The sequence below is a fragment of the Solanum dulcamara genome, chromosome 1 (genome assembly GCF_947179165.1).
Source record: "Solanum dulcamara chromosome 1, daSolDulc1.2, whole genome shotgun sequence".
Classification (NCBI taxonomy): domain Eukaryota; kingdom Viridiplantae; phylum Streptophyta; class Magnoliopsida; order Solanales; family Solanaceae; genus Solanum; species Solanum dulcamara.
Window position 1 is genome coordinate 31313193 of NC_077237.1, and position 13443 is coordinate 31326635.

General features: G+C 41.0%; 1 protein-coding gene across 1 annotated transcript; it reads left to right on the forward strand.

Moving 5' to 3' along the window:
- Nucleotides 1–3518: 3518 nt before the first annotated feature.
- On the forward strand, nucleotides 3519–11143 carry LOC129892490 (uncharacterized). The gene is made up of 8 exons (XM_055968069.1): nucleotides 3519–3747; nucleotides 3907–6878; nucleotides 7074–7312; nucleotides 8216–8443; nucleotides 8540–8674; nucleotides 8751–8772; nucleotides 9084–9158; nucleotides 11138–11143. Exons 1-8 carry the CDS (start codon nucleotides 3519–3521, stop codon nucleotides 11141–11143), a joined length of 3906 nt encoding a protein of 1301 aa, XP_055824044.1.
- Nucleotides 11144–13443: the final 2300 nt, after the last annotated feature.

Below are 13443 nucleotides of genomic sequence, written 5' to 3' on the forward strand. Positions count from 1 at the left end.
GGAATGGTAATGATCAGGCTCATGAAGTCTCAACTCATCACAGCAGCAGCTTCCACCAAAGCATTCCAGGTAAGTACCCCATCTCTAATAATCCTAACCAGGGTCAGTATAATCATTCTTCTAATGAAATACTTTTAAATTCCAATGCTATAGAACACCATACTAACTCTGTGCTTGGCCTAGAAAAGGTTTTGGATTCTAATCCTGACAAACATGATGGTAGAGATAATGTTGCAGGGCACCCCTCTAATCTGCTTAGCTATGATGTTAGTTTGTTGAAATCCAGTGGAGCAAATGTGCTCCCTGGTACTGCTGCTAATGTTTGTGTGCAGGGTAATACTCATAACAATCCTATGTCTACTAGCAAGCCTGGAAACAATCAGCCTACTAGCCTTCACAACAGCTTCCCTAAGATATCATCCAACTTTGATAAAATTAGCCCCAATAACCAAGCTCCTAAACCTGGGACTAATCAGCCTCAACAAGTAGAAAATACCAATAGAAATCCTCAAAGGAATCCTTTCCCCAATAGAAAGGAACAGGTCCCTGCCCCTGCCCCATACACAGTGATCCAAACCTTTGCCTCTAAGCTTAGGTTAAACCAAGCCAAGAATAACACCCCTCTTGAGCTATCTCTCCCTATCTATACCACTAGACAAGGGCTACCTGCTGTGATATATGACCATGATGATTTCATGATTAAATTAGCTCAAAAATGCAAATATACCCTTGTTGGGAAATTCAGCAGCACTATGCCTAAGGTGGAGCTAATAAGGAGAAGCTTCATTCTCCAAACTCAATTGGTAGGGGGTGTTAAAATTGCCCACTTCAATGCCAGATATGTATACATTGACTTGGATAATGAATTGGACTACACAACTGTGTGGACCAAGCAAAGAATGACCATTGAAGGCCAAGCTATGAGGATACAAACCTGGACTCCAACTTTTAGGCCTGAGGAGGAAACTCCTATTGTTCCTGTGTGGGTAGCCCTGCCAGAACTCCTATGGCATTGCTATGAAAAGGAGTTTGTAACTACTTTATTGGCCCCTGTTGGAAAAGTTCTCTTTATGGATACTGCCTCTGTCCAAAAGACAAGAGGAAGTACTGCCAAAGTAAGAGTTCAAATCAATCTGACCCAAGAGAGGCCTCATCATGTATGGCTTGGCTATGACAAAAGAGATTCAACTATTGGAAGATGGCAAGAACTGCTTTATGAGAATGTCCCTGAATATTGCATGTATTGCAAGCATCAGGGGCACATGATACATGTATGCAACATTAGAAAAAGAGATGAAGAACAAAAAAATAGGAAAGAGACTGAAAATGGAAAGAAAAATAAGAGCCATGATGAGAATGACAAAACAGAACAATCCCCCCCACCACAGACTCAAAACAATCCTTCAACAATCAATGGATCACAACAGCCACAAAACTCCAAGGCTAGCAAATATGACAATGGCTGGCAAACACAAAGAAGAAAGCAGAACAAAGGACCATCCAATGTGCAGCAAAATCAGGACAGCAGAAACACTGGAGCATCACTCAAAGGCAAGTATGTAGCAGTGTAGCAAGTCCATGCTGGTCCAGGTAAGATTCCTACTCCTAATTCTATTCCCAATGTTCATGTTGATCTTGCTAGGCAAGATCAACCCACTAACCAAAATGCAGGAACTACAAACATCCTAAGGAACTCAATTCTGAAGAGTTCATCAACAAGGCAAGCAAGCACCACAACTGAGAGACAAGGTATTGACTTATCTCTCCCACAAACCCCTTCCCCCCATATTCTCTGCACAAGTACTGCATTACCAGGTACTGCATCAAGGACCAATGTTGCAAGGAATTCAGGTATTGAATTATCACTCCCAATACCCCTGCCCCCCCAAAGGCTGATGTTGTTGTGGCTGATCTGGTAGTTGAAGGAGGGGAGGTTGGAAATATACAAGAGAACCCCACTGACATGCAGGATGGGGAAACCAATGGGGGAAGGGTATCCCCTCATGCTATGCATGAGAGCACTATTGAGATTAGGAGTGATTCTAGAGACCCTGCTGTTTCTGCTCATAAGGCCCCCACAAACACCCTTATCCCTACAGCTACTCCTACTGATGAAGTTACCATGAAAGCTAGCAAAGGTGCCATGGCCAAAGACCTGGGATCACATGCCAGTACTAGTGGTAAAAGTACTACTGTTCAAAAGAATAAGCTGAGCAAAAAGAGAAGAGAAGCCATCAAAAAGAAAATAACAGAAAAGAACTCTGCTGAAAAATGTCAAACTATGGACATTGTGTTAGTACAGCAAGGGGAGCAGGGGTGCCAACAATTTGTCTTAGATGATGACCAGGTGGGGATGGATATCACTCCCCTCCAAACCCATTGCATACTTACAACTCCCACTCAGTCAGCAGGTCTCACTCCTGAGACCAATACTGGTGCATCCTAGCCCAAGTGTACCCTCAATACCAACAATGAAACTCCTCCTGAGATTGATGAATATGCAGTGTGTGTATCTGAGAATGAGGAGGATAGTGATTACCAACTAATGAATGATTATGATGATGATGATGCTGTAAGTGAGCAATTAATAAAGGCCTTCAGTCCTTCCAAGGAAAATGTGTATGAAGATGAAGTCCAGCAGATTGCTAAGGCTCAGGGACTCTCTCCAAGGGGTGCTCACAGAACAAACTTCCAACCAAATAGCCCTGTGAACTCTGCCCCCAAGGGCAGACCAAACACTAGACTCTACACCTCCAAAGTTTCCCAATGAGTAGTATTCTCAGTTGGAATGTGAGGGGTATTAATACCCAGGGTGTCATGGAAAGACTTCAATCCCTGAAGAGTATCCATCAGATTTCCTTATTGCTATCCTGGAACCTTTTTCTGATAGCTCTCAAATTTATCAGTTCAGAAACCAGCTTAACATGGACAATGCTATTAGCAACCCAAATGGTAAGATTTGGTTGTTTTGGAACAAAGATGTGGATTGTAGGATTCTGGAAAATGGGGAACAGGTGATTACTTGTGAAATCTTCCATGTAATGAATCCAAACCAATTCAGAGTTTCATTTGTCTATGCAAAATGCAAAGATCATCTCAGAAGACCCTTATGGGATAGCATGTTGCAGCACTCAAATACAACCCTCCCTTGGTGTACCTTAGGTGACTTCAATGTTATCACTGAACCTGAAGAGAAACTGGGGGGTGTTACCTACAATATGAGAAAGAGCTTGGAGTTCATAAGCATCATTCAAGCCTGTGGTCTTCAGGATTTGGGATTATCTGGACAGAAATACACTTGGTCTAATCAGAGGGGTATCTTCTTTAGAATCTGGAAGAGATGAGATAGAGGTATGGTCAATGACAAATGGCTGGAAGTGATGCCTCAGACTACTATCACTCACTTACCTACTGTTGGCTCTGACCATTGCCCTCTTCTGTTAGAGTTCACTGAGCACCATCAACACCACATCAAGTATTTTAAATTCATGAATTGTTGGACAGACCACCACTCCTTCATGGATACTGTTAGCAACTGCTGGAACAGGAACATTGAGGGTAATCCCATGTGGTGTTTTCATCAGAAAATGAAGAGATTATCTAATACTCTTAGTAGGTGGTCCAGGATGCAGTTTAGGAACATCTATGCTAAGGTGAAAGAGTATGAAGCCAAGGTTAGACAAGCTGAGGAGGATCTGATTCTTCTTAACTCTGAGGAATGTAGAGCCAATCTTCATGCCATCAATGGTGAGTATATTAGATATCTTAAGTTGGAGGACTCCATGCTCAAACAAAAGACTCAGTTGCAATAGTTCAAAGAGGGGGACAAGAACTCCAAGTACTTTCATGCAATCATCAGAGGAAGAAGAAGGAAACTCTTCATCCATAGGATTCAAAATGATGAAGGTAACTGGTTGCAAGGGGATGATGACATAGCCAGGGCTGCTTGTGATCATTTCCAGAACATTTTCACTGGTGAAGACACTCATATTCAGGAGGATGCCCTTCAATGTATTCCTAAGCTTGTCACAGATGATCAAAACAGGGACCTCCAAGCTCTCCCCACCTTGGAGGAACTGAGGACTGTGGTCTTCTCTATGAACCCCAACTCAGCAGCTGGCCCTGATGGAATGAATGGTAAGTTTTTTCAGGAGTGCTGGGAGATCATCAAAGAAGATCTATTCAGAGTGGTCCTTTCTTTCTTTAATGGTCAAACATTGCCTAAGTACTATACTCATACCTGTTTGGTTTTACTCCCAAAAGTAAGCCATCCAACCAAGCTCTCAGAATTCAGGCCTATTAGCCTTAGCAACTTTACCAATAAGATTATTTCCAAGCTTTTATGCCTCAGACTAGCACCTACTCTTCCTACTCTTATTTCCCCTAACCAATCTGGTTTTGTTAAAAATAGGAGTATCTCTGAGAACATCATGCTAGCTCAAGAAATCATTCACCAAATTAAGAAGCCTAATGTAGGTGGTAATGTGGTCATTAAGCTGGACATGGCCAAGGCCTATGATAGAGTCTCTTGGTCCTATATCTGTTTGGTCTTGAGGAAAATGGGCTTTGGAGAAGGGTTCATTGATATGGTATGGAGAATTATGTCTCACAATTGGTATTCCATCATTATCAATGGCTCAAGACATGGTTTTTTTCACTCCACAAGAGGTCTGAAGCAAGGGGACCCTCTTTCTCCCTCTCTGTTCATCCTTAGGGCTGAAGTTTTATCTAGACTCCTGAACAATCTCCATCATCATCCTAATTATCAGGGTTTCTTCATGGCAAAGAGGGGGCCTCAAATTAATCATCTCAGCTTTGCAGATGATGTTATCATCTTTTCTTCTGGGAGAGCCCAAACTTTGCAACTCATTATGGAAACCTTGCACACTTATGAGAGTACCTCTGGTCAGCTGATCAACAGAGACAAGAGCCAGTTCATGGTCCCTTCTAATGCCTTCAATTCTACTGTAAGAAGAATTAAGAAGGTCACTGGCTTCAGGCAAAAGGATAGCCCTATCACTTATCTGGGGTGGCCTCATTACATTGGCAGACAAAAGCTCATATATTACTCTGATTTGATTGCCAAGGTGGTGAATAGAATAACAGGGTGGCAGGCTAAGATCCTCAACTATGGAGGCAGAGTCACTTTGGTTAAACATGTCATCCAAGCACTCCCCATCCACCTGCTGTCAGCTAGCTCTCCTCCTGTAACCATTCTCAAACAGATTCAGAGTATCACTGCAAACTTCTTCTGGGGGTGGAAGAATGACAAGAGGAAGTACCACTGGTCTTCCTGGAAAAACCTTAGCTACCCCTATAATGAAGGTGGTATTGGTGTTAGACAAATCTCTGATGTGGCCAAGTCTTTCCAATATAAACAGTGGTGGACTTTTAGAACTAAGAACTCACTATGGGGAGATTTTACCAAAGCAAAGTACTGCCAAAGATCCAATCCCATCACCAAGAAATGGCACACTGGACAATCTTTGATATGGAAGCATCTTATGAAGAACAAGCACAAAGTTGAGCCTCACATCCAATGGCAAATACAGTCTGGCTCTTGCCTCTTTTGGTGGGACAACTGGTTGGGAGTGGGTCCTTTAGCCCAATTCAACAACAATAGCTGCAGGCTTAACAACACCACTGTTTCAGCCTTCATGGATAATGGACAATGGAACACTGATCTTCTCATCCAGCAGGCCCCTCCACAGATGGTGTCTAATATTCTTGCTACTCACATCAATTACCAACCCCTCCAGCAGGACCAACCATGTTGGACACTAAACAACAATGGGGAGTTTAACTGTTCTTCTGCTTGGAATATCATCAGAGACAAGAGACCCAAAACCAGGATTAACTCCAATACCTGGCATCAATTCATACCTTTCAAATGTTCCTTTCTTGTTTGGAGAGCCCTTAGGGGAAAGTTACCAACCAATGAGAAAATAACCAGCTTTGGACACTCTCCTTCACAATGCTTTTGCTGCTACAGACCTGGACAAGACACTATAGACCATATCCTTGTTGCAGGAGCATTTTCCAGGAGTACTTGGAGTATGTTTGCTGACTCTGTGGGCATAAGCAAGGAGTACACACCTCTCAGAAATTTGTTAATGAGATGGTGGACCTCTAAATGCAGGAATGAGGCTCACAAGCTCATGATACAAGCACTCCCTATCTTCATATGCTGGAACCTCTGGAAGAATAGATGTGCTTCAAAATATGGAGGAAAGCATTCTAACCTTGCAAGAGTAAAGTTCTCTGTCTTTAAAGACACTTCCCACTTGCTGCACAGTGCTTTTCCTTATATCAACTGGCCCAACAACTGGAGGGACCTGGTTCTCTTGGTTGAGCAATGCTACCATGATATCAAGGTCTTCCCTGTATGCTGGTCCAAACCAACTGACCATTTGGTGAAGCTGAACACTGATGGCAGTGCTCTCACCAATCCTGACAACATTGGAGGAGGAGGAATCCTTAGGAATGCATCTTGTGATCTCATGTTTGCTTATGCAATCCCCTTAGGATCTGGAACTAACAATCAAGCAGAGATCAAAGCTGCTATCTTTGGTCTCTCTTGGTGCCTTCATCTTGGCTACAATCAAGTCATACTGGAGGTTGATTCCCAATTACTTCTCAAATGGTTGCAACAGGAAGCAAAGCCTCCATGGTCCATCAAAGAGCTGCTGGACAAGCTCAATAACATCATAAACCAATTCCAGGAATTCAGCTGCAACCACACCTTCAGGGAAGCCAATTCCACAGCTGATAGCTTGTCCAAACATAGCCACAAATGCTCTATTCCTGAGCTCTACTTCAACAAGCAGGATCTTCCCAAAGAGGCCAGAGCCCTCATGGAGCTAGACATGCTGGGAATGGCAAATTTCAGAAGAAGGAGACTCAAAAGGATTAAGAAGCCCCCCTGACAACTGCCTTATTATTGTTCTAATTTGATCTTCAACTTGGATATGTATAATTACAGCTACCTTGAAGATCCTATAATTAGGACTATTGTAAAGAGGAAAGTCTCCTCTACTTATTGCTTTTTTAGACATAAAAACTTGCCTCTACAGGTAAGGAATAGAGCATTATTTCTTCTTTCTTTTCCTATCTCTGTTGTATGTGCAGGTACATACAAACCTACAACTCATCAGTCCACCAGTGGAGAAACAAATTTAGGTGCCCCATGGTGCAGCAATAGCAGGATGCAACAAACTACAAATGGAAGTTTGCCAAATCCAATTGATGCAACCCCTCTTTGGATGGCTGTTAAAGGATGCAAGAACACAGGATCATGCATAAGGAGTCCTTTGTACTGCAATTTCAGCCTGCCTCTTACCTTTATCAACAACAACATCCTCCAACAACAAAGTCACAAACCTGCAACTTTCAGGGAACACATACAAGACAATATTAGTAGCTATTATAACCTGCAGAATTACTTGCCTGTGTGTTTTTCTGTTTGTTGGTGCAGGGTGATTTGTACCAAGTGGACATGTCCAAACACCTCCAACTTTTGCAGGATTGCATCATATACTAATTTGGAAAGGCCCAACAAGTTTCAGCTCAAAAGAATAATTGGAGACGTTAGGCGAGCGACCTGGAAAAAATCAGCAGTCTTAAGCCTAAAGAGAGAGAAACTTGGTAATTGGAAGCTCCAGCTTGGGAGTCAAGCCCTCAAAATTTGCAGGGATAAAGAAAAGGCCATATATGCATACCTATTGAAGTTTCAGGCCAAACGGAGAATTGGAGACGTTAGTCGAGCGACTTGGCAAAAGATAATAGTCTCCAAAGCTCCTACTGAGGTCACTTCCTTTTTGCTAGTTTGTGCAAGCCCCCTTTTGTTTGTTTTTGGTTGTTGTATTATTTCAGGTACCTGGAGTGATGTATCAACATTCATTAACAACAAATACATAGAGAAAAGCCCAAATACAACTTCCAACCACCCTGCAGCACTTAAGCTTCAGTAGGGCAGCATGTGCAGGGTGAGGTGCAGCTTGTGGACTTGTCCAAAGACCTCCAATATTCATTGCTTGCTTCCTTGGCTATTTGTATGTGTAGGTCCACATACCAGGAACTCTCCAGCACTCCCCAACATTCTTCATGACCTGCAGCAACACCAAATTATTTGGATTGCAGCACACAAGGAACATGGTTACAGCATCTTCCAGATTTCTTTGGTTGTGTGGTTTATTGGTTTTGTTTATCTGTGCAGGTACTCCAAGAAGTTTAACCACTTCAAAACAAGCAACAAGGAGCTGCACACAAACTTGCACCAACCTTTTCACTTCCCACAATTGCTAGACCTTTTTTTAGTTGCTAAGGCAGGTTCACAGTTGCACACCTGCTACAACTTCAAAGTTGAGAATGCTTGGCTTCTCAGGGAACCTGCAGCCATCATCACCCACCCTCTGTACCTCCCATATGCAGCACAGCAGCAGAAGTACCAAAAGAGGGATCTACCACAAGTCCAAAATGCAAGCTCCAGCAACCTGCAGATTGGCAGGTTTGTATGCTTTCCTTTTAGGTGCTTGTGCAGGTATACTAAAGAACTCCTACACATGGAAGCTGCTGAACTGACACACTGCAACAACCGACAACATCAAACAACATATGGGAGTCTCTCAATATTGCAAATACAGAATTTGAGGAAGCCAGCTACAACAGAGGAATGGCACCACATTCAGAACTTTTGGAACTGCTCTTGGAATTGTGTGTTTGCTTATTTGTTTGCTTGTTTGTTTGTGCAGGTTGTTGGAGATACAGGCAACAGTAAAACTCAGATGGAACTCCAACAACCTCATAGACAACATCCAAGAACCAACAATAATATCATGAGTAGCTGTAACATGTTACATCTTCATCAACTTCATATACATACTGTGGGAACACAACACCAAACAACTGCTCAACCACACACCAAACAACAACTCAACCACAGAGATGAAGCTGAAAGTGCAAACTTGAAAGATGAAGTTCAACAGCATCAGCAACAACAGATGCCAAAACCAACACACTCCCATGTACAACAACCTCTAGACTTGGTTGCTTGTGTATGTTTCTGGTTTTGTCTGTCTGTGCAGGTATCCCAAGGACTTGACCATCATCCAACAGAGGGAGAGACAGCAAGGAGCTGGTTACAGAACTACAACAACCATGTTTGTTTGCTCCCTTGGCTACTTGTAGGTGCAGGTCTGCAGCAACCATACATTTGGAACCCCATGCAGGTGTTCGAATGCAGCTACACTTTTCTCCACAATAAATCCAAGGCTGTTGGCTACTATAGCTCCATATACTTCCTCTCCTTTCAGCCTCCTTAGATGGTAATCATGATACTGATACAAAGGCACACTTCACCTGGATTTACTTGGTACGACAAGACTAAAAAGAGCAAAGATGAAAGGAATTTCCCATCCCATGCGAGATAGAAGTTTCGTATACTTGTTCTTCTTCAATGTAGCTATGTCTGGTACGTACCATAGTTGAATAGGACTAGTGTAGGTTACTTTCCTTTTTTCTCATGGAAGGGGAGAGTCTCCCTCATTTATGCTTTTATAGTTGAATTGTACCGGGAGGAGTCCTCTCACAGGTTTACTGCTTTCTAGTTATAGTTAGTCTCTTTTTTGTATCGGGGATGAGTTAGCCGACCTTAATAGGTTAGCCGACTTATGAACCACCATAGGATCGGAGGTAAGGTTTATGTCCCCCTCCTTGTATTTTTATTTTAGTTATTTATGTTAAGGCTTGGGGGTGTTGCTTAACCCCTGACTGTGCACGAGAGGTGGGAGCCTCGTGTAGGGTCTGTTCCCATAAGAAAAAAAAAAAAAAAAAAAAGGTGGTCAAGTCATCCCTCCATATAAAAAGTGTGGAAAAAACCATAGGAGAGAGTGTTTAGCAGGATTAGATGTGTGTGTAGAAAGTTAGGTCATCATGTAAGAGAGTGTAGGGGTGGGGTTAGAATCAGGTTCATACTCAGACTACCGATCGTCCGGATAAATGTGCTATTACTTTTGATGGCGGTCAGCATCAAAACAAATTTTATGCCCTTCAGACACGTCAGAAGTTAGAGGATTCCCCCGATGTTATGACTGGTATATTGAAGGTCTTTGACTGTGATGTTTATGCATTATTAGATCCGAGTGCTACTCTATTATTTATTGCTCCTTATCTTGCTATGAGATTTATTGTTAGTCCTGAGATATTGCTAGAGCCTTTTTTGGTCTATACTCCGATTGGTGATTCAGTGGTGGATAAAAGAGTTTATAAAAATTGTCTAGTTTTAGTTTTTCATAAGGTCACTTTCATTGATCTTGTAGAGCTTAAAATGACCAATTATGATGTTATTGTTGGTATGGATTGGCTTCATGCATGCTATGCCTCTATATATTTTAGAACCTGTGTGGTTAAATTTTAGTTTCCTAATGAGCCGTTCCTAGAATGGAAAGTCAGTAATTCCCTATTTAAGGGTCAATACATCTCATGCCTTAAAGCTTGGAAAATAATTTCCAAAGGTTGTATCTTTCATCTAGTTTGGGTTAGAGATACTAACTCCGAGACTCCTACTCTTGAGTCAGTTTTAGTTGTTTATGCGTTTTCGGAAGTTTTCCCCAATGAACTGCTAGGCATTCCTTCCGACAGAGAAATAGAATTTAGTATTAATCTTCTCCCTAATACACAACCTATCACTATTCCTCCTTACCAAATGGCCCCGACAGAATTGAAAGAGTTAAATGATCATTTAAAGGATTTGTTAGATAAATGTTTCATTAGACCGAGTATCTCTCCATGGGGTACTTCGATTATCTTTGTTAGAAATAAAAATGGTTCTCCGTATGTATATTGACTATCGACAATTGAACAAGCTCATAATCAAGAATAAGTATCCCATTCTAAGGATTGATGACTTGTTCAATCAACTTCAAGGAGGGAGCCACTTTTCAAAGATTAATCCTCGATCGGGTTATCATTAACTCTTAGTAAGGGAATGTGAAATTTCGAAGATGGCTTTAAGAACTTGGTATGGTCACTTTGAATTCTTGGTTATGTCTTTTGGACTAATAAATGCCCTTGCAACTTACATGGATTTGATGAACTGGGTGTTCAAGCAATACCTGAATATGTTTGTTATTGTATTCAGAGATGATATTTTCATCTACTCTCAAAGTGAGGAAGAGCATGCCAAATATTTGAGGATTATGTTACAAATTCTTAAGGACTGTCAGTTGAATGCAAATTTTAGTAAGAGTGAATTTTGGTTAAGGTTAGTTGCTTTCCTTGGTCACATCATTTCTGGTGAAGTAATTATGGTTGATCCAAAGAAGAGTGAGGCGGTTAAGAATTGACCTAGACCATTTTTTGGGCTTAGCTGGTTATTATAGATGATTTTTGGAAGGTTTATCTTTCATTGCATCACTCTTGACTACTTTTACACATTAGAAGGTGAAATTCCAATGGTTCAAGACATGTGAGAAAAGATTCCAAGAGTTAAAGGATAGGCTTGCCTCCGCTCCGGTGTTGACTTTACCAAAAGGTTCTAATGGATTTATTGTGTATTGTGATGCTTCATGAGTTGGTATTGGTTGTGTTCTAATGCAAAATGTTAAAGTGATAGTTTATGCTTCAAGACAACTCAAAGCACAAGAGAATAATTACCCAACTCACTACTTGGAGTTGGCAGCGGTGGTATTTTCTTTGAAGTTGTGGAGACACTACCTCTATAATGTCCAAGTGAATATTTTCACCAATCACAAGAGTTTGCAATATGTGTTCACTCAAAAGGACTTGAACCTTTGACAAAGGATATGGCTTGAGTTATTGAAAAATTATGATATAAGTGTGCTATACCATCCGGTTAAGGCAAATATGGTTACCAATACTCTTAGTAGATTGTACAGGAGTAGTGTTGACCATATTGAGGATGAGAAGAAAGAGCTAGTTCGGTGTGTGCATAGATTAGCTCATTTGGGTGTTCCATTGGTTTATTCGGAGTATGGTGGTGTTATTGTGTAAAATGGTTCTGTATTATCTCTTGTAGAGGATGTAGAGGCAAAATAAGATAGTGATCCCACTTTAGTTGAATTGAAGAAAGTGGTTGATGAAAAATCCATTGAGGCTGGGGGAGGAGATGATGTTTTGAGATATCAAGGCCGATTGGGTTTCGAATGTTGATGACTTCAAAGATATGATATTGTTCGAAGATCAAAGTTCATGGTATTCTATATATCCTGATTCCATAAATATGTATCGTGATTTGAGGGAAGTGTGTTGGTAGAATGATATGAAAAGGGATGTTGCAAAATTTGTGGCATAGTTTCCTAATTATCAACAAGTGAAGGTTGAGCACCAAAAACATGGAGGTTTGGCTCAAGACATTGAGATTCCTACTTTGAAGTGGGAAGCCTTGAATATGGACTTTATTATAGGTTTGCGTCGTACTCGTAGGCAACATAACTCTATTTGGGTAATTGTTGACTGAATGACTAAGTTGGCTAATTTTCTTCTTGTTAATCTTTCATATACAGCCGAGGATTATACTAGATTGTATATCCAAGAGTTGGTTAAGATTCATGGTTTTCTATTTTCTATCATTTCAGATCGAGGTACTCAATTTACATATTAGTTTTGGAGATCCTTCCAAAAGGGTCTTGGCACTCAAGTGAAGCTTAGTACAACCTTTTACCTATAGATGGATGGTTAGGCCGAGCATACCATTCAAACATTAAAGAATATGTTGAGAGCATGCATCATTTACTTTAATGGAAATTAGGATGATTATTTGCCATTGATAGAGTTTGCCTATAATAACAGTTATCACTCTAGCATTAAGACGACTCATATTTAGGAATTGTATGATAGGAGGTGTAGATCCCCTATCAGTTGGTTTAAGGTAGGTAAAGTTTTTTTTATCGGACTCGAGTTGGTATTTGCGGCTATGGGGAAGGTTACACTCATTAGAAAAAGATTGAAAATAGCCCAAAGCTGACAAAAGTCTTATTTGGATATGAGAAGAAGAGAACTTGAATTTGAGGTTAATGATTAGGTTTACATGAAAATCTCACCCATGAAGGGTATGATGCATTTTTGTAAGAAAGAGAAGCTAAATCCCCCCTATGTGGGCCATATCAGATTTTGAGGCGGATTGGCAAGGTGACTTATGAGTTAGGTTTGCCTTCTGAGTTGGAATCAGTGCATATGGTGTTCCATGTTTCTTTGTTGATGAAGTTTGTTGGTGATCCTACCTCTATTATGCCATTGGATAGCATTGAGGTTCAGGAGAGACTTTTATATAAGGAGGTTCTGGTTGAGATCTTGGAACGACAAATTAGAAAGTTGAGGAACAAGGAAATAGCTTCAGTTAAAGTGTTATAGACGAACCAAGAGGTTGAGAGTTCTATATGGAAGTCGAAGCCGATATGAAGTCTCGAAATCATCATCTCTTTCTTT

What these genes read in the sequence shown, in the direction of transcription:
- LOC129892490 (XM_055968069.1), top strand. Translation starts at nt 3,519, where the DNA reads ATGGATACTGTTAGCAACTGCTGGAACAGGAACATTGAGGGTAATCCC. An exon ending in TATGCAGCACAGCAGCAGAA is followed by an intron (nt 8,444 to 8,539) that starts GTACCAAAAGAG and finishes GTGCTTGTGCAG; the next exon opens with GTATACTAAAGAACTCCTAC. An exon ending in TGTTGGAGATACAGGCAACA is followed by an intron (nt 8,773 to 9,083) that starts GTAAAACTCAGA and finishes CTGTCTGTGCAG; the next exon opens with GTATCCCAAGGACTTGACCA.